Source organism: Ruditapes philippinarum, unplaced genomic scaffold (genome assembly GCF_026571515.1).
Source record: "Ruditapes philippinarum isolate M1 unplaced genomic scaffold, ASM2657151v2 ctg185_1_1_1_1, whole genome shotgun sequence".
NCBI lineage: Eukaryota > Metazoa > Mollusca > Bivalvia > Venerida > Veneridae > Ruditapes > Ruditapes philippinarum.
In genome coordinates, this window is record NW_026865847.1 from 160,782 (window position 1) to 183,830 (window position 23,049).

General features: G+C 31.5%; 2 protein-coding genes across 2 annotated transcripts in view; one reads left to right on the forward strand and one right to left on the reverse strand.

Moving 5' to 3' along the window:
• Positions 1 to 2,782: 2,782 nt before the first annotated feature.
• LOC132730533 (tyrosinase-like protein) lies at positions 2,783 to 10,012 on the forward strand. Its single transcript, XM_060716485.1, has 5 exons — positions 2,783 to 3,036; positions 5,534 to 5,764; positions 6,135 to 6,251; positions 7,650 to 7,753; positions 8,245 to 10,012. Exons 1-5 carry the CDS (start codon positions 3,028 to 3,030, stop codon positions 9,227 to 9,229), a joined length of 1,446 nt encoding a protein of 481 aa, XP_060572468.1. The 5' UTR covers positions 2,783 to 3,027; the 3' UTR covers positions 9,230 to 10,012.
• LOC132730534 (uncharacterized) overlaps positions 9,621 to 23,049 on the reverse strand; it is a 39,883-nt gene continuing 26,454 nt past the window's right edge. The window contains exons 4-8 of the mRNA XM_060716488.1: positions 12,743 to 12,878; positions 11,858 to 11,935; positions 10,983 to 11,162; positions 10,032 to 10,197; positions 9,621 to 9,697 (exon numbers count right to left, since the gene is read on the reverse strand). Of these exons, the coding sequence (XP_060572471.1) occupies positions 10,040 to 10,197; positions 10,983 to 11,162; positions 11,858 to 11,935; positions 12,743 to 12,878 (552 nt within the window). The 3' untranslated portion in view covers positions 9,621 to 9,697; positions 10,032 to 10,039. The remainder of the gene's footprint in view (positions 9,698 to 10,031; positions 10,198 to 10,982; positions 11,163 to 11,857; positions 11,936 to 12,742; positions 12,879 to 23,049) is intronic.

Sequence of the window (23,049 nt, forward strand, 5' to 3'; positions counted from 1 at the left end):
GGCTTCATATTGAGATTGGTTTTTTTGTAACGTTCTAGAGGACTAATTTCATTTTGTATTGGAATGTAAATTATATAGTGATATAAATAAAACGTTCAATACCTACTTACTATTGGAAAAGACCAAATATGTCAAAACTCATAGACGGATAACATATGTGTAGCAAGTAGGTTTGTTTGGTAAATGTGTGGATAGCACTTTTAAAATTAGAAAAGAGAAGTTGTCTACAAATCGTTATCCATCTTCGTAATACCCATAAGTGTAACTTTCATAGTACATTTGAATTTGTATGTATGTATGTATGTATATGTGATGGATGGATGGATGGATGGATGGATGGATTGATATGTATATGTATATGTATGTGTATATATTCACGATAGCAAATTTTAAAGTTTCCTAAAAATTATTCCACAACTCTTCTTCCGAATAATAAATAAATTAGTGTCACGATGTAACGTTCATACGACTATACATTACAGAATAATATTGTTGTATTCTTTGTTAACTGAGCATTTAAAGAATATCTCTCTTCAAGCTGTATGTTGATCTTGTGTTTTGTTTTCGATAAGATCAGGATACTTACAGTATGCAAATTCTTACCTTAAATATTAAAGATTCATATGTTGGTCTTGTGTTTCGTTTTGACAAGATCAGGATATGACTAGTATGTAAGGACTTATATATCTAACACACATAGTTATTTTGTGACAAGGAAGAGCAGGGGTAGCTTATACAATACACCACATACATAATTTTGTAATCATTTATATATTATTAGAAATTGATTATTAATACTAAGATATTTTAACATGCAAATGAATGTAAACCTTCTCCGTTGTTGTTTAAAACTTGTTTGAAATTTATTTTTATACACTGTATAAATGTATATCGTATATCCCCACGGGCCATGTAGGCTAATGAAATTTGAATAATAAACTTATCAAACTACAATTACTACAATTTACTGAGGAAATGATCATACCTGATTTGTTCAATTTATTTGTTCAATTAGGAATTAATATGTTAATTGTCCCAACATCGTTCAAAGACAAAATTTCCTCTGTGTTCAATGGTATATAAAACTATGATAAAAACAATTATAATAAAACAATATTAAAACAACAACAAAGACATGTGTCTATACATGTATATGGTGATGTATTATTATTATTTTCTTATTATTTGTTTGAAGCCAAAGAGGTAACTCCGTTTATTGTCCCCGTAATAGGTAAAATAGGGTCGGGGATCCTCCATCCACTATTTTACCTTACAATTTATTATAATGTTAAAAAAAAATATTAAGGGCATTTATATCATACATAATTTTATAATATATACAATTTACAGAAGATGAATGTTCTATTGGAATTAAAAGTATTTCATTTCCAAAACACTGGATATAATATATTCAAACTGTAATATATGAGTAGTTTATTCAAAAAAGGTTCTATCTATTTGCTATCATATCAACTAATGAGTACATGGATTTTTTTTTAACTTTTGTATAACTAACTATTGAAGATGCTACCTTTAAACTGCAGACGAGGCATTGTAAAGATGGTATTACCCCCGTCCTCTTGCACAAGAATATATATCTTTTTTATTCTATACAAAAAAAAATATTAAATTGACATTGGTCACCTTTTTGATACCCTAAAATAAATGTTTTACAATCAACCTTTCAATCAACATTATGACATTTTAACAATTGTTACACATCTAAGATAAAAGATTTTTATAACCGAACAATTACAGAATAAATGAGATAATGTCTCTTTTTCTTCTTTGCAGAAAGTGCATTTATCAGATTGTGTCAATTTCATTTTAGACATTAAATAGTTTGTTCCTAGAATTCTATGGGTGATTCTAGTTTGAAGCCATTGAAGGTAACTATCATTAGTTTCAGTGTGAACCCATTCAAACAGGTATTTCCATTCAGTATCATCAATGTTAAAAAAAAAAGCATTCAATTTTGATATACATGTAGGTATTTGACAATTATCAATAAATACATTATATATGGTAGAGGTTTCACTTCTACATAAAAATATATGTTTTATATAAAAGGGAATAGATGGCAATAATACATTGGTATTAGAATATTCTATTTTTAGAGACTTTATGTACTTTCTAATAACTCTTTTCAAACCTTCATAAACTAAAAAATTCATATTTGTACCAATTTTTGTTTCTAAATTTTCTTTACTCACAAAATTTCCATTTTTTTGCATAATTTCTTTGATAAAAAACACTCCATTTTCATACATGGATTAAACATTCACAGGCTATCAAAATATTATTATTGTAAAACAATGGACAGTTAACAAACTGCTATATCTGTTATTTTCACAATATCTATATAGTCAATAAACGCTAACAAAACATCTTTCCAAAAGTAATTGTACATTGATTTAGATTCAATTTCTACATAAAATGTAATAAAATGGTGATGTATTAATGTTGTCGGACAACACTCGTGTTCGACCATCAATTTGAATGATGTCATTGGTTGAAAAATAAAACAATAAAATATAAGCAAATGCCAATGTACATCTAGTAACAACATTATTTATGACAAAGATTTGATTTAACATAAAATACATCTTAGGTTTTTACCAGGATATATTACTTTTCTTACGAACATTTCTTTCGGATCATTGTAAACAAGTTATTATGAAAACTTAATATTGTTGTAGGTATAATAAATGATGGGACAGATTGTATATACCATGATGAATGACACTACAAATATGACAGATAATTGATACAAAACACGTGAACACTTATAAAAAGTACTGAACGAATCACCGCCAAAGTTTGTAATTCATTTAATCCTTAACTATTACAAATGTGAATTTTTATAGCTGATGATTAACAATGAACATATAAAGGTTTATTATCAATATAAAGTATGGTAATTATTCTAATTATGTAACGATTACTTATACATCAAGTTAAGACAGGATAGATGTATGCCCATTTTGATTTTATGAAATTTATTGTTCAGGAAAAATACGTTTAAAGATGAAAAAGGTAAGTTTTTAAAATGTTTTCGTTTAATAAAGATAATTTAAAAATATAGATGAGAATATTTCTGAAAGTCACATATATTCATTCTCTTTATGCTCGTGTTAAATTTTGACACAGAGCTTATAAATTTTTATAATATTAATAGATAAATATTTAGCATTTCAAATACAGTCAATTGCCATTTATTATCGATCTATACACTAAATGTTTTAGCGCTTACGGTATATAGAAACTGCTGTACAATACAGTTTTATTTAGTATGCAATGGATGATCTTCAACTTTTATAAAATCTAAAGCTCATGTTATCCAATAAGCAATAAACACAAATAGAATTCAGTCACTGAGTATTATGTGGTCAGTTTCAAATCAAACTGATATGTAATAACCAAAAATTACTACAAAAGGTAAACGGTCAAGGTCACATCAATTGAAAGGTCACTGGAGCCTGTAATGATAAAACAAAAACAAAAATTAAAAACTGGCCATTAAAGGCCCATTTAGCCCCAAAAATGTTATTATTTTCATTTCTCGAAAACTTTCATTTGGGGATAAGTCAAATGTAGTTTATTTTAGAACAAATACTTGTGTCTTAACAAATCATGTTTTTAAAATAGGTTCGACAATGATACCTGTTGCACATAGTTATAAGTATCTTGGTTTATTTTAAATGAATTTTTGAATTTTGCTGAAATTGCTAAGAATGTAGCTCTCTCTGCAGGAAGAGCACTTGGTCTTATTATTTCCAAATGTAAAACTTTTGGTGGCTTTCAGTTCTCTACCTTTACTTTACTTTATGATTCCATTGTCAGGCCTGTCATTAGCTATGCAGGGAGATAAGTCATACTCGTGTATAAATGCTATCCATAATAGGGCAATGCGTTATTTTCTAGGGGTAGGTAAATACACCCCAAATTCAGCAGTCTATGTGAGATGGGCTGGAAGCCACTGATAGTTCAGCAACGGGGCTCTGTTATAAGACAACACTGTAGACTGTTAAATATGCATGACGCAAGATTGAATAAAGAAGTCTTTAATTGGTCAAGATCTGGAGCTAGTATTAGTTGTAAGAATAGTATTTTTCGAATTACAGAAATGTTACAGAGTATTAATTTTGAAGACCAGATTTATTTTAACACAAATCAATTGAATACTAAAGCAATTGTAACAAAAATTGAGGAACAAAAATTTGATGTAGAAGTTAATAAATGGAAACAATCATTAGAGCGTTTGTCATCTATATCAGGAAATGGTAGAAATAAGCTAAGAACATATAGAATGTTAAATAATGCTTTTGAAACTGAAACTTATGTATAACAACATTTGCCTTTTCATTATCGAAGAACTATGACATTATTTAGATACGGTGTTGCACCGATAAGATTATTAACGGGGAGGTATGAAAATCTGTCAAAACATGAAAGAACTTGTTTTAACTGTACTGATACCGTAGAAGATGAGATACATGTTATGTTACACTGTCCACTCTATTAACAATTCAGGGAAGACCTATTTAAATCTGCGAGAACAATTATTTTGACAACTTATCTGATGTGGAGAAAATGCATAACGTTTTTGTTAATCCATTTTGACTAAGTTTACAGCCAAAGCATGCTTTAATATTTTAAAACATAGACGTCTTTTACTTTATTGTAGGTAACTTTTTATCTTTTATCTTATTTAGTAGGTATTTAAGATAAAGTGTTGTGAATCTTACAGATTGAATTTATTTTATTATTATACATTTTAGTATTTTATTTTTCTTAACTTTCATTAGAATTGTTGTAAAATCAGACTAGTGAATTGTTTTATATATAGACTTCTAGACACATTAGTAGGAATATGAAAGCTTAAAATGATAGATTCACAACATTCCAAATTCATTTTATTATAAGCGTGTATAGTATATAATCATTTAAGTATGTAAATATGATCTTTTATTATATTTACCTTTAGATGTAAGCTTTACTTACACGTCTCTTATAATTCTATATTGAATGGCATATGTACCTACTTTTACCAGTTTTATTCATTTTACTGTGATATATGTGTTGTACATGTAATGAGACGTAAATAAACTATTTGAATTGAATTTGAATTTGAATATTATTTCTGGTGTCCTATTAAATTTTCGATAATGTCTTTTGCTTTTTGGCAATAACTACAGTAAGTGTTATAATGATTTGATATTTTGTATAAATTAAAAAAAAAAACTCCTTTGTTTCACATTTAGTGATACTTACTTTCGGTGATACATATTTATAATGATTTTACTGGAATGTTGAAACAAACAGTCAAAATTAAAGAAAAATCATTCCGTGGCATTAAAGGTGCACATACCGGTAAAATTTAAACTTAAAGATTTTGTCAAATTTTGGATTGATTACATTGGAGAAGTGGACCGACAATTCTTGGGTAAACTTGAAATACATGAAATAGCTAACAACATTATTGTCATATTACTATTGGTTTTTATACTTACTAAAAGTGTGTTTATTACAGAGGACAGTGTGTGTTATATTTTGTCATATCATGGTATTGATTCCGGGTGAAACAATTGGAAGCTATTTATGTGAGGAGATAATGAGTTGTACAGAAACGGCCAGAAACTCAACCGGAAATGCTATAAACGACGCTCTTCAACAGTTCATTTGGGAAACCGGAAATGTCGATTGGTTGAAGTTCAATATTACAAAGAAAGAGAAACACTTTATAAATTCGTTAATTGGAACGGTAATGATTTAAAGTAATTAAATTTTGTTCTAGGTATCGGTTAATAAGCATACCTGTCATTTAAAGCAATATCTTGTTAACTTTGTCAAAATGATATTTATAACCGATGTATTACACAAGGTGTATATAAATATTAGATAAATAGTTTTACTTCATTTCATGATGTCTTTACCATGAATAACTAAAGTAAATTTGGTATTGTATTACTAAACAGTCCACTATTATACTGTAAAACATTAAATGATAATGTTTGATGAATGCAATCTAAAAGCAGTAAACATGAAAAACTCGTCTTTACAAAGAAAAAAAAAAACATTAAATGTTGTACAATGAAACTATTAAGTTAACGTTTAATTTGACATTTTGTTAGCTACACCACCGAAGAAAGCGACAAGTTAATACAACTGTACGTACAAGACGAGAGTACAGGATGTTGTCTCATACAGAAAGATTTAATTTTCATTCAGCGATCAAAAATATGAAAACGGTAAATAATGAAACATAATTTGATAATCATGATATGATTTTGATATGCTTGTTATTAAATACAATGTTTTAGAATAGAGTTGGTTTTTTCTGTTTTTTGTTGTTGTTTTTTATATAAAAACTATATCAACTTGAAATCAAAACATTATTTGTTAAACTAACTTGTTTTAAGTTACAAGATTATAAAGATGTTAAAAGGTTGACTTATCGTTTTTATACTGAGTACTAAGCATTGCTCGTATTTCAATTTAAGTTTAGGTTAGTGTTTGATAATACGTATTGTATTTAACAAAAATAACTGCGTGAACATTGTCACCGATAGCCCCGCTCTTTCGTAGTCTTCACAGAATATTGATATAACACATCTACAAGATGTCTACACCTAATCAAGTTTCTTACATGTCACATTTAGATAAGCTAAATAAATGGCCCTTTCAACATAGAATCAGGCACATTTTTAACTGAAATGTCTTTTTTTTAATGCGTTTATTTAAGGTCGCCGCCGGAAACCCATATGGACGACCGTACACTCAAGTCGGGCCATCCTAGAGCGTCCCACCGAGATTTTTTCGTTGATTTTTTCCCAGCTTTATTGGTGGAGGAAGACCCCAGGTGCCCCTCCAGGCATTATTTCAGGCACGAGCGGGCACCTGGGTAGAACCACCGACCTTCCGTAAGCCAGCTGGATGGCTTCCTCCCATGAAAGAATTCGACCCGAGTGAGGATCGAACCTACAGCGGTGAGGGACCTGTGATCTCAAGTCAGCGACCTTAACCACTCGGCCACGGAGGCCCCTTTGAAATGTCTTATTAAGATTGCCCCGAATTTATACCTTTGTCTACAGTAAGAATACGATGTTTAAAATGTGTGAATGAAAAAGCAGGGGAAATGATGCAATTAGCTAACAACAATGGAGTCAATGAAATGTGTACATTCTTTTAATGTGAGAAATACATTGTGAGCTTTTTAATTGATACAAATTCGTTGTTTGATGCAAGTTATTCACTAACATTTATTGATATGCTCCTTTGAAAAAGAGATCACTTTATTTTTTGTGGTAGTTTATTATTCCGCTTATGCCGTACCTACATATTTTACATTTCCTCTAGCTCCTCCCTAATATTAGGCATTATTGACATTACGAATGATAAAGTAAATTTTATTAAGTTAGTACACATTAACCAAAGTAAGACTTAGCAGAAATTTGAAAAATACTGCAATGTGATTGGACAAAAAATAATGTTGATCATTAATGTTTTTTATTTGTATACATGATCATAATTCTATCTTTATTTGTTATTAAATATCTAACGTTAATCTACTTTAATAGTTAGGTATTTTTCATGTTTCGTAATTTTGCTTTAACATTGTCAACAAGTTTTATGTTCTTATGTTCCAGTCTGGTCAATACGATATGTTAGCTAATATACATCGCGGTATTGTTGTGACGTCGGCACATGGTGGATCAAACTTTCCTGGTTGGCACAGGGTCTATCTTTTATTGTATGTCCATTTTTATATTATTTCTGATTATTTGATCATGTCATTCTTTGATATACTTTTGGTTTGACCTCAAGGATAAAACGTTGGAAATACAATGTGTTGGTATTAAAAAAGAAAAGATGTCAACATTAAAAAACGCCTTTATATCCGAAGTCAATTAGACTTCCTTGAGTTATTCCGGGCACATATGTAAAACCTCCGACGTTCCGAGAGCTAGCTGGATAGCTTCCTCCAATGAAAGAAATCACAGTCCCTGGCTATATTCGAATCAACAGCGGGTATGGTTATAAACCTTAACCACTCGGATATGGGCGCAACTCAGTTATTACAAAAACGACTTACCTTTTTAAATATTATATTATTTTCAACATGTGAACTCTTTGAAATAGACTTATGTATATTTGAATTTTGACAATTGCAGTAATTAGTTCCAGGGATAACTATGAAAATGTTATAAAGTTATTATTCAAAAGATATGTTTAACGCTTTAGATTTGAGGAGGCTTTGGTGCGTATCAATCCGACATTATCAATTCCCTACTGGGATTCTACCATGGACTTTGACATGGACAACCCGTCAAATTCTATTGTCTGGTCAGCTTCTTTCTTTGGCAACGGCGATGGATTTGTAACATCAGGCCCTTTTGCGAATTGGATGACTCCTGTTGGTAGACTGACTCGTAATATTGGAGCTTCAGGTTCGTTGTTCTCTAAACAATCTATACGTTCTTTACTAAGTTTATGTCGTACAAGGGATATATTGGATCCAACTGCACAACCGCAATTTAATTTAGATTTAATACAAGGCGGAATACATGTATGGGTAGGTGGCCAGATGTCAGGACTGAATACTGCGGCTTATGATCCAGTATTCCTTCTCCATCATGCATTTGTAGATTTAATCTGGGAGTTGTTTCGAAGAAGACAGGAGCAGTATTGTGGCGTTGATCCGGCCTCCGATTACCCTTCATCGGTTGGAATGCATGCACCCGAAAGAATGATGACTGGTTTCACGACGTACAGGAATATTGACGGATATAGCAATTTCTGGACAAGATTTATTTTTAGATATGCACCTTCACCTTCTTGTTCCACTGCACGATCATTTTGTGACAGTCTTTATTTAAATTGTGACACTTCACGTCAAAGATGCATATCACTTTCCCGGACAAGACTTGGTGAATCCGGCACAAATTTTGCATCAATGCTGCGTGCACGTGCTGAAGAGTCTACTCTAAATATTGGCCCTCGTTTTAGATCACCACCTTCGGAGAGAAGAACGCAAGATTTTCAGATGAGAAGACGCCGATCTGGCTTTAACTTGATAGGTACATCAAGTAATCCAAGATCAATTCAATCGATAATGCGAGCTCATGCGCAGGTAGCAAGTATAAATGTAGGTCCTCGTTTTGCAGCGCCTCCGTCGGAACCAAGGACACAAGAAGCACGATTTGGTTTTCTGAGTAGACGATTCTAAACGAATTTTATCGACGAACATATGTAGCTATTCATGTATTTACAAAGTTGTTTTACGTGACAAATGCTACAAATTAACATAATGTCTATCATAAATGTATTTAATCTTTTTAAGACGTATGTCGTTTTAAAGATACTAGATTTAAGTTAATCTCGCCTAATTTCCCTTCTAATCGTGAAAATGCTTAAAATTGTTACTAAGCACTTAAGACAGTTTCGCACATCATTCTTTTATGTTTTGGGTTAATTAAATACATATACACAAGATCACTAACCTGAAAATCAGCATGTAAGACTTTCCCATTTTTATAAGATATAATATAATTTAGTCTACATTACGTATAACTTTTTAATGCAGAGAATAACTTGAATCAAGGATGAACAGAATGCAATTTAAACATTAGATTTTTATTCAAAATGTTTATTTGACAATGTAAAGTTTTAACTCGGCTGACATCAAATGATGATCCTGAAATAAATGAAATTGTTTATTACGATTTATCATATGCAAAGTTTATGTGTACTATTTCTTTAAGTCTAATGCCTAAATTATTGAACTAACAGTGGCAAAATATTTCGGTGTTTTACTGAGCTATATATCAAGGATTACAACCTTTTAATCATGTCTTTCGATAAAACATTTATTGCAATCTTTGCTCCGACACATGAGTCAAATGCTAAGTATTAAACTTTGTCTTACTGAATTAAGACAGTCGTTAATCTTACTAATTAAATCCATAGTAACAAATCTGACAATGGTTTGGGCATATATATTATTTCTGAAAAATCTTACATCTGATTACCTGTTGAATTAATTACAGAATCCGCACGTTTTCTGACACCTTTCTTTTGCAATGCTATATCCACTTCCGGATGTGCTTGAACAGAACCCGAATCCTTTCCATTCTACACAACTAAATCCCTGCACCTCGTTATCCGAACATAGACCGGCTGCATCTGTGACCATTGCTAGTAATAATGATGGTAAATCGGTTGACTATGACAAAGCTTCCATCCTACTTCTAGTATATATTACTCTAACACCGTAATCAGGCTGTACAATATACATAACGTTTTTTACAAGAACCCGTTGATTAAATACGTTAATCGTTATAAACACACGTAATGCATCTACCATCTTTATTTCAAATAGGCTAAGTATTTCAGTAGGGGAGGTTTTGAGACTAGGAAAAACATGATTATGTCTAATAAGTCAGACTTAGCTGTATTTTCTTACATGACTGAGAATCAAACAAAACGTTTATCGTTTGTCAACTTATACAATATATGATTAATGTCTTGCTTAATTTGAACCAAATAACTGGTCTATAATAGATTTTAATGGGAATTAATAATTTTGATATCTGCCAGCCATTGCTAGAAACCGGTGACTATAGACAGGGTGTATTTATATTTCTTGCATACTGGTCTTGCATATTGATTAGTTTTACATATACTGGAAATTTCGTATGACATTAGTAGCCAGATGAGCCAAACTAAATACTGTAAGAAAAAAGTTAAGCATAAAATCTTTTAGTCACTGCGACTAAGCATCTTAAACATGGTAGAATATGGTGGGATATGCAAGAACAGATATCTGACATTTGTTTTCGGTTCAGATTGAAATATCCGACCCTTGGTTATCCGTCTATGGGCGACAACACGGCAAGCCTCGTTACCGAATAATGGGTGGGTACCCTCAGAACAAATACTTCTGTCCTGACAGATATTATCAGTTATACAGAAGTACCTACGTTTAACTGTAGTGAGTGGTGCTCTAGTAGTTTCCCAACTTGGATGGCAGAATCCGCAAAACAGTGGACATTTTTCATATGCTAAAGTGTGTGCCAGAGACGATGGATCGGTGCAGAAGTTGAATTTTGTTAATTCGGCACATTTGAATGATTCACTTTCCGTGTCATGACAGTCAGGATCTGTGAGGAATGAAAATTGTAATACGGTATATGTTAGTCATCAGAACACAACACAACCCTTTGATCGATACTAAACACTGAGTATATAATACAAGTAACTCGATTTTTGAGCGCGATAAATTGCAAACAATGATGAAAAGGACAAATATTTTAGCGACTTTTAGCTTATTGTTACGACCTGTTATGGCCGTGAATAAGAGAAATGTTAATGAAATAAATTAAATGTACATTATTAGCAAAATTAAAGAAAATATATAGAATAGTTTAAACTGGAACGAAATAAAAAGTAAAAATTATTTTGCATAAGTCATCACGAAATATTTTTTACATTTAAGCTCGTATCAAGGAATGAATAAATATTTCTGGTTTACACAGACATGATTATTTTGAGAAAAGGTAAAAATAGTTTGCATATCAGAATTCCGTTAGTGAAACTTCGTCTTGCATAGTGCCAGATGAGTTGCGTGCTTCAAAACGATGTCAGTTTAGAGCATTTTATAAATGAAATGCGTTAAAATGGCGTCCTATCGCCGCGGATTTAAAAATAAAGCTGCGTGATATCATGAATGAAGTTATGAAATTATACATATATTATTAATATTTGCATTGTTAGAAGTAACATTACAGTTCTTTATACTCTCTGACCATCATTACCTACGTAACGTCAAATATTTCGTGCAATTTAAAACATTTACCATAATTCACTGGCTTTGGTGTCGTCGTCGTTCTTGTTGTGGTTGTTGTCGTCGTCGTCGGAACGAGGCGGTAGTTTGCTAGAAAGGCAAATCAATTCGAAAGAACTTTTAACTCAGTTTGAAGTCATTTCTTTAAAATTAAAGATAAGTGCCATGAAACCTCAAACCCATCAATGATATATGAATATATATGAATATACAAAACAAATTTTAATGTGTATTTAAAATTTATTTGTTTTTAAAATAGACATTCAATGAATGAAGTATTTAGGTAGTTTTAGCATATAATCGTTCATGAAAAAGTTGATTTTTTACTTTTTAAATAACTTTGGCAGTAACCCATGTACAAATTTTAATATTATTCACGTTTATTCTTGAATGACCCTTCTAAGGATAAAATCGCTGTAGATCGGAGCATTTTAGCTTTGTTATATTTTGTAAAAAAAAAACAACAAGAAAAACCCACAAAACAATATTTCATTCATTGCCTATCAAGTTGACTTAACGTTGAGATTTATTTAGCATTTCTGGAAGAAAATTTATTAATTAACAGCAATTCACACGTCATTTTAAGTCATGAATTAAAAGAAATATTGGTAATACATTGATATATAACTTTGTAATATTTATGATAATACAAAATTCCATCCTGATTGTAACAAAATCCTTTTTCTAGAATTGTTCCAAGACATTTTTACACCATAAAACATTCATTTTTACTCAGTTTTAAAGTGTGATGTCACTGAAAACAACGTTTTATAACATAAATACAACAATGTATTGCAGAGCTGAATATTATGTATAAGTAACTAGAATTGTGTTTACAAATAATCAGTCAATATGTTTGAAGAGAGAAAAAGTATATTTCACAGTTTGTACACTCACAGCAACCGTCTTTATTACAACTAGTACCCGCACTACAACATTCATGGCATACAAGTTGACCCTCCTCATGGGAATGTCTGCCTCTCTTCCCTATCACATGTATTGAAGAAATTGGAACATGTACTTCTGGGCAATCCTAAACAACAAAAAGTTCATAAAGGGTGTGTACACAACCCTAATTATGGTAATCACTTTCATACACGTGTGCACCTTTCATTCTGGACAAACTACAGAAAATAAGAACCCAATTGCAATTGAAAAGGTTGCATTGAGCCTGTTCATGAACGATACTGTCAAACTACCGTCCACGCTCCCTACCACCAGCTTTATCAGAATTCAACATTTATACATAAAATGGTAAAAATTGAATTTAGAATCATCTGTTGATGTGTTCTTATGGCCGTTGTCATGGAACCTTCAATGTGACACTGTGTTATTCCATGAAAAGCCACAAGTAATAGAAAACGTGTGCCTTGAACAAGAAAAAAATGGGCGCAAGTTAACAAAATTGAATTGTGGAAAGGGATCAGAGGTTATGAAGCCTGCATATCGCAAATGATACGTCAAAAGACGAAGTTATAAATAAGGCAACATATGCTAGGGGGGATTCAACATTTATATTTATGTAGCAATATTGGAACCACTCAACTAAAAAATGCCAAATAGTTTAAGCTAAACTAATAGTTAAAACCATTCATCGTTTTAGGGGAAATTTAAAATAATGAGTATATCTACTGACTGCAAACAGTGTAGACAATGCTTAGACAGCTGCATGGGTATAATCCCAGCAGCATTTGTTTTTGTCATGTGTTTTCTTTTGCAAAAGTATACATTAAATCTGTAAAAAAGCAAAATTTAAACTTGACATAGACTGCCATGGTTAATTAAGGTCAATGTCGTATTAGAATAATAAGAATAATTCAACATATCACTTCTGTTGTACATGTTGTTTTGTTAAAAAATAATCAAATCTGTAAATAAACTACAAAGTCATGTCAATCTTACAAAATCTCAATAGTTTGGCTTTCACAGGTCAAAGACAATAAGATTCAAGGTCATACTTGAAGTTTTCAACCATAAGGGTTCTTTTGTACAAGTATAAATAGAATCCGTAAATAAATAAACAAGTAATGACAATATTGGCTAAATTCAATAGTTTGACCTTGACGACAAAGATTACTTATAGGTGAAACTCAAATTTGAATTACTTAACATGTCAGTTAAATAAATGTTCCTTTGTCCCAGTATAAATCAAATTCATAAAAAAAGTTTTGACCAATTGTAGCAAAATTCACTACATTTAGTGTCAAGGTCAAAAAGGCCGAGATCAAGCTCAAATTAAATCAAATCTCTTTAAATGACTTGTCCCCAAGTATGGGCACAATTTGTTCATTACTTACAAAGTTATAGCCAATCATAGCAAACAAAAACAACAACAAAAACAAACATGGGAATTTACAATTATTTGATTTTACAGTTCATGTTACCAAAGGGAGGTAACTAGAAATTTATTTTTATAGTCTAAGTAAAAAGTTTCAATAAGAAATGAATGCATATATTTGAATGATTACAATTAATATGGACGGATATTTGCAGTACATATTTTACATATTCTTTGATGTTTAGAAATTGTTTAAGAAGCATAATCATATACATATATATAAATGTCACTTAATTAAGTGTGGTAACAATCTTAATTACAACATTCTGAATAGAAGAATAAAAATTTTATACAACTGACATTATTTTATATAACTTTTATGTGTTCTTAGATATACATGTACTATCTAGAAAATACCTTTGCTAATAATCTTCTAAACCGGATTTTGATTAAATTTAACCACAATATTATTTCTATAGAGAATTTTTTGAGCTACTTTGCTACCTCAGTATTTTAATTACTTCAGTAGATTCATTCAATTTTTAAAATACAGTATTTGGTCACATGTACAAAAGGTCCAAACTTGAAGGCTGAAATTAATCCCAAAGCCTGTATTCTACTTTTGCATCAATCTAAAATCATTTATAAAACTTTTATGATGGACAAACTAAGAATCGTGTACAGTTTGGTCAAAATGTACCATGCTGTAGAGGTTATGCTGTTTAAAGAAACTGAATACAAGGGTATTTTAGATTTTTAGAATTTTACATGTAAATAGTAAGTCAACCTTTAGTCTCTTGTAAATCTTATAGATTGGCAATGTACATTTATATTGTATTATTCCCTGCGGTCTGGAGACTGGAGGTTATTGGTACGCGTTTAACTTTTGAGGCATGGAGGAGCACGTGACCTGTTTTCGGTACATGGAGGAGCATGTGATCTGTAAACCGTATATGATTGGTTAATTGACCTTTTCGAAAACACAGCTAAATACCGTTTGCCGGTACGTTACGGATTTACCTGTAGGGAATAAGTCCGAATTACACCTAATTGAGAACAAAAATCTATTACGTGATATTTCTAATTTTCTATTATCATTTTACCGTTTAAGGTGGAAAAACTTGAATGATGTGTTTGAAAATTATCAATGTTTCTTTAATATATATCTCAAATTTTACAAACAATAAATTGTTTATACTGAAAATCTGCAAAATGAAGATATTCGTAGTGGCATCTGCCATAATAAAAAGAGATATTTTCTGCGTAAACTTGTGTGTTTACTTTATTTATTTTTTGCTCGGAATTATTCATAAAATGGTAGGCCTATTTAATTAATAATTTTCTTAAAAAGAAATAATTGTTTTATGTTCGACCTTATCCGGTCTTCAACGGTCACATGTAGTTTCCAAAGACCTTCTTCTATATTGTTCGATTATTGTCAACTATATTCCTGTTACAAAAGTGTATTTACAACCCCCCCCCCCCCCTAAATAATGTTGAAAATAGTTAAATGAAATATCTTTATATCATTAAAATGTTCACCGCAGGAAACCATTTTACTTGTATATTTTATATACAATGTATGTATTTTAACTGTGAACATTAATGAGACTGTAATAAACAATAAATTAATAAATAAATAATACAGGATCTTTAAGTAAGTTGTGATTGAGTATGACGACAAAACAGCCATAAATAACTCAATTATAGCCAGTTTTCGCAAAAAAAAAATCAATCAAACTTCAGAAACTTGGCCTACAATGTTAAGGTCTTTGATGAGTGAATGTTATAGTCTTCTAAAATGTCTTGTTCAAAGGATTGTTGTATTCATTGGTAACAAAGTTATAGTCAGTTATAGCAAATATCAAGCAAAATAAAATAGTTTGACCTTTCAAGTCAATGTCATTGATGAGTGAAGGCTATAATCATTATAATCTACTTGAATGTCTTGTCCGAAGGATTGTTATGTCCAAGTATAAATACAGTCCATTAAGAAAAAAAATAATGACCATTATTAAAGTTTTTGTATGCTGCATAGATATCTGGTTACTGACAATGTATATATGAAATACTGTCAAAGCTATTGGTTCGACATGGTATATATCATTTTCATGTAGATGGACATAATCAAAAGGTCGTCTTGACACCGGTGAACAGCCATATCAAAGGAACTCAACTAAGGTCCAAAAGCCTAAAAAATGAAATTTATATTTTTCACAATGATCAGCCGGAGCACTTACAACAGAAGGATATGCAGAAGATATAAATTAGAGATGTGCTATTCTGAGCCCGATTTGAGTGAAAGGCTTTGCAACGCTTTTCAATTTTGGGTCATTTTTCACAATAAGAATAATTATACTGGAGAAACGAAGTGAGCGAATGATCTGAAATGTTGCGCACAATTTATTGGTTTAGACGTTAATCAAATGGAACATTTATCTTGAAAAATATTTCCAGTCTCTTCATGTCAAAAAACCTCAATTGAGTCCCTTTAACTATTCTGTCTACCTGTAAATGTGATTGGAAGACTTTTTTCCTATCTGTAAATTTGATTAGAAGACTTTTTTCTTAAGCGTAAATTTGTTGACATGACATTTTTTTTACTACCTGTTAATTTGATTGGGAGAACGTTTGTCCTACCTGCAATTATCATGTGAGCGCTTTTGTCCTCTGTGGTATTTTAAGACGGGAGGGCTTTCATCCATTTTCAAAATAGACATGATAGTATATTTGAATGTTTTACAAAATTTTAAGAGGGTTCAGATGCTAAAAACTTTTTTTATCTTAATATGGTTCCGAATTTAATTCTAATTTGTCATATACATGAACTGTCTTTTGCTCCTTTAGCTCTATTGGTTATGAATATAATTATAGTGATTTAATATTTGGTCTCTTTTGTTTACATTTTACTACATTTACGGCACATTTCTGCAAATTAAGTACCACTTCCCCCAATGAAATAAACATACAGGCAAAAAGATGTGAGTCTAGGCTAGTACATTTGAGTCACAATGTTCACATTTCTCTCTAATGGCGTACACCAGCATTTTACTATTGTTAATATCAACTCAGGAAATTAAGATCATTGTACTGACACATTTTGGCTGACACATACTCTTTATGTACTAAATCTACTGTATATCCCCCCCCCACACACACACACAATCTCACAATTCAGTGTTATTTTAATGTGATTATTGTGTACTGTAATGCACTAGTTTCTCGACTTCACATATTTTCTATTGTATAGAGCACAATAGAACCAAAACAGGTCAGTATATATTTGCACACCTGTTAAGCGGTCGGTAAGTAATAGTTACCGTACGAGGAATAGGTCTGCATAGTATTTACAGACCCGGGTGGCGATTTGAAGACCGAGAGAGCGTAGCGATCGAGGTTTTTAAAAGGCCACCGGGTCTGTAAATACTATGCAGACCTATTCCGAGAGCGGTAACTATCTTACCTACATGCTCTTTTGTTTTTCTATCCATACATCAGTTTTTAGCTCAGTATTTATTAATATTACTCACAAGAAACATATTACTTATGTACTTTATCATGTTTAAGAAAGCATTCCAAAGCCAAGCAAAGATACCATCCGCTACGCTCTTGTAATTCATTCGTTCACAAATCAGGTGTTATTTGAATATTCTCGTGATTTTCGTGGTGTTTCATTAGGTAATGTACTTGTTGAGTTGAGTCACAGAAAATGAAAACAGAACTTGTCGAGTAGGGAAAGGTAAGATCATTATTTTGATATATGAATACATAACATATTAATAATATAAACAAATACTGAGGAAGATAAAAAATGTTTTTCTAATCATAAAAACGGAACACTTTATCTTTATATATAATAAATTTCATGGTAAATAGATGATCAGGCTATTTCTTATATAATTAAAATATACGATTTTTTCAACGGGGTTCTATGAATAATAATATTAGTAATACATGTAGTTACCCCGTTATGTAAGTTGGGTTTGTTGTTGTTGTTTTTTTATGATGGCTGATTTTAAATGTTCTTAGAATTTCATCCATGTTTGGAAGAATTTTCTTTCCGTGTATTCTTAATTAGCATAATCCGTTATAAGACAGCATGTAAGCACGCGGTCTAGAATGGAAGCGCAAGTCGTATTCTTGGTACTGGTATACAAAATCCAAATTGTAATGTAAAAATAACTGGGAAAAAATGATAAAAACGGTCTTATACTTAAGATGAACTATACTCTCACTGAAAGTAATATTTTGGGAAAGAAAGATGCAGAAGTTGACTTTGATTCGATATGCACCAATAATATAATCTTCGTATATATCCTATAATGCAGAATTGTTAAAATAATGCAGGATTGTGCAAATTCAGACATAGTTGTAGAAATAAATACCGAAAACTAGTATCTTATGAAGCTATATAGTTCGGCAAATATGTTAGGTATACCGAAAAGCAAACTTTAAAGAAAGGCTTAATGTGCGTTGTTATACTCATTAATATCGGCGAAACACAAAACTTCAACGCCAGAACAGTAGCCAGTTCGTTTTTCTCGCAAATAATCTGGAATATAAGTTATGAGGGTACTTACAGCCGTATGCGCTAATTTATTTCGATTAATCTTTAAAATATATATCGACATTTTCCTATTCAAAGTGGTCATTATCCCCCCCCCCCTCCCCCACAATATAGCGATATTTTACGGTGACTATTGTATACTGTAATGCACGAGTTTCTCGACTTCAGATATTTTCTATTGTATAGAGAACAATAGAACAATAACCGGTCGGTATCTATTTGCAGACCTGTTAACCGGTCGGTAAGTGATTTACTAGACCGCTTTTAACAAAGGAGCCGGTAGGTAAGTGATTTACTAGACCACTTTTAACAAAAGAGCCGGTAGGTAATGTATTTTGACCGTTAGACTATGTATAGGATATCGACCGAGTACGAGGTCTTTTTGTTTGGGAAAGATCTGGTCACGAATTTCATGTGACACAGAGAGCGCGTAGCGCTCAAAGTGTTTCATGAAATTCGTGGCCAGGTCTTTCCTAAACAGAAAGATCGATGTACGAGGCCGATACCCAACTTACACACCGTTAAAACTATATCGGTTCGAAGCATATGATGAAATGCACAAATTTTTTTTTTAACACGATGCATATACAGGTAAGCTTTTATCAACGTTCTACTTAATATACAATGTAATATATACTTTGCTTTCCCCTTAAATATAAAAATTTAAAAATGCTAAATGTGCATTTTGTCAATAATAAAATGAATAGATCTGTAATAGAAGGTATGTTTAAGAATGAATAATTATGTTCATAGTATTTCGTATCATACAATGCAGATTCTAGGACATTTGCCCACGGACAGTTGTCCCCCGGACGTATGCCCCCTTTTTTGCCGTGTGACTTGAGACTTGTCATCTCGTGTATAGATTTTATGTATGCAAATGGAAACATTTTAGTTTTATTTACTTATGGATGCTATTTGGACGCGAGAGTTTTTGAAATGTGTATTTAAGCACAATGAAATTTAGACATTAGGCGATGAATTATGGTAGCAAATAATTTAACAATAAAATATTTTTTAAAACAGGGAGTGGGGAGGGGGTACAAATGTCCGTCCCTTCCAAAGATATGAGGGGGCAAATGACCGCCATCGCAAAAAATTTTACTGTCAAGCATTTTCTTCTTGAATGTCATGATTTTTCACAGGCCCGTTATAGATTTTATTCTGTAAATTCACTCAAAGAACTTTTTAATACAATTCCATCAAAAAACATAATTGATTATTTAAAAGAGATAAACTTGTATTCTAGGATCTAATTGGCTCATTTCTATTGTCATTTACAATTTTTTACTCAATATTTTAAGCCTATTATAGCATCCGGCACGATATGGCCAGTTATGTGTTAACGTGCCGTAAAAATCCAAACAAACAAACAAACAAAGCAAAAAGGGGGCAAACTTCCGAAGGGGGGGGGGCAACTTTCCGAGGGGGGCAATGCGTGGATACCCAGCAGACCACAAAAGTATGGAAAGCCAAAGAACAATATCAGACAGCCATGGCGACTTACATCTGCATATTGTTGGCAAGTGTGAAATATATGAACTGAAACTATATTTTACAAAGCAGATTATAAAGTGTTCTAGAATAAAAAATGATCGTTCATCATAAAATGTTTTAAACTAAATCACTTATAGCTTTATTTACATTTTAAAATCGTAATGAGTATGGTGTGATTTCTGCTTTATAGTTTCATAGATATGAACTTAAATCATCCATTTTGTTATATTATGAACTTGATGACAGAATTACTATTACTTTAAAAAATGACGCGATTAAATAAATAATAGATTTGTCCTAATTTTGACATGCTATCCATTATTTTTATTGAAAGATTTAATTAAGGGATGCTGGAATAATTGCTTAGTTAAAAGGGTTTTATTTTTTATTGCATTTCATGTTTTCTTTGTATGCGCATAGGCAGGTCTACTTTTTTCCACGTGTATTTCATGACCGGGGGGTTTGCCCCAGGACCCTTGGCAGGCAAAAGATAGAAAAAGGGTTTTTTTTTTTAAACATTCATCAAAAAATTAGACTGCCCAAAAACTAGAGTAGGGTTTGAAAGGAATATATTGGGGTAAAAATTAAAACCTGGTTAAAAACAATTTTACTCTCCCCTACAATAGATTTTCGGAATATTTAGGCCTGGGGTGGCAATCCTGGGGGCATAAAAACTCCAAAACCGGTTTTTAAATAGCCGAATAACCGTTTTAGGGATTATTTTTAAACAGGACTCTTTTAAAATTTTTACTGTAAGTTTTATGCCAAACCCTGGAATTAGAAAGGGGTGTACAGAAAAGATGAGGGTACAAATTTTAAAAATTTATTTGATTTAAGGGTCTGTTTAAATTTTTTAGCTCGCCTTGTTTTTCTAAGAAATGGAGGACTTGCGGTTTGAAATTCCTGAAATTCCACAAGGTTGTATTAGATATAGGGGGAAAACTAATAAACTATATTTGTATAATGATTATTGTCGCAATGAAAGGCGATTTAAAAACGTTAAGTTTTTATTGTATGTCATGAACGATAAATTAATTTAACTTGGGATATAAATATATTTAGAGCTATTTTTAACAAACTTTAAATGCGGAAATCACAATACTTATAATTATATCCTAATTAATTGGAAAAATTAAAGACTATATTCTTTAATTGGTCAAATCCCGGGATCCCTATATGTTTTAATACGATCCCAGCTTTTCTGAAAACTATATTCTTTAACTGGCCAATACCCGGGATCTTTATATATTTTAATACGATCCCGGCTTTTCTTAAAACTATATTCTTGAACTGGTCAATTCCCGGGATCCCTATACATGTATATTTTAATACGATCACGGCTTTCCTGAAAACTATATTCTTGAACTGGCCAATTCCCGGGATCTTTATATATTTTAATACGATCCCGGATTTTCTTGATTTGTTTTGATTTGATTGGGTATTTTACGTCACATCGACAAAGTATAGGTCATATCGCGACGTTCAATTTCCGGGATCACACGATCCCGGCTTTTCTGGCTAAATTATTTGACAACCTTTTCTTATTGCATATATATATATATATATATATATATATATATACTCTTTGTGACTTCCATTGCCATTATAATTATGTACCTACAATATTAAATAAGATTTTGTGTGTGTGACATTCTGAGGTCTATTTGTTAACGCCTTTGTCTGAAAAAATACGTTAATTTTCAAGATTTTTATAACTACTACAAATCAAACTTATTTAAAAATCTCTACAAAAACATTCAAATAATAATAATAATACACCGAGAGTAGGTGGTCAGTTCCCGGGATAACTATATGTTTAAAACGATCCCTGATCCCGGCTTTTCTATAGGCGATCCCGGGATTTTCCCCTACCTCATTAATGGCGTAATTGAAACAAAGGGACAAAACTGATGGGAAACGGTTAAGGCAACAGCTAATTAAAGTCCGGCATATTTCGCGAAAACTACGAACGTGCGCCCCCCTGGTATCAAAATGTGATGTGCAAATTTGCAATTCGTATTATGCTTGCTTTCAACTTGCTTGGTGGCTGATTGCATCTTTCATTTTGTGTGGTCACATTGTGTGTATTGTTCTAGGAGCATTTTAACTGTGCAATGTTGAAATATCAAAGCTTATATACAGTCCCGGCATGTTGAAATATTTCATTACGCTACATTTCCATATAGACATCAGGGAGTAAACACCAAACAAGTTGTAACTTCCAGCATACATGGTATCATTGTCAACAAGCGTGATGTAAGTGAAAGCATGCATAATGACTGTACCAATAAGCACAATAGCAGTGTCAATGAGTAAATTGTTACAGTAAGTAGGCAGTGTATAATTGTCAACAAGCGTGATGAAGGCGCAAGCAGGCATTATGTATTTTTACCTCAATATCATTCCATAGACAATCATCTTAAGTAGTATTATGCCCATAAATGTTTAAATTTTGAGTATACAGGTAAAAAGTCAAAATAATTTTATGCTCTCAACGTTATATTTGATTATGCAATAATAATAATAATAATAATAATAATAATAATAATAATAATAATAATAATAATAATAATAATAATTATTATTATTATTATTATTATAATACTAATAATAATAATAATAACAATACTAATAATAATAATAATAATAAAATATTAATAATAATAATAATGATAAAAGAGACCTTAGGATATTTCGATAAGATCGTTCAGAATTTTCAGGTAACATTCAAGTGATGAAACGATTCGAGCTACTCCTTGCTACTGTTTAGTTGGTGTATGTATTGTATTCTAAAAGTGACATTATGCCCATCGAAGGGAATATAGTGAGTGAGCCGGTGAACGTCAAAATAAATTTACATTT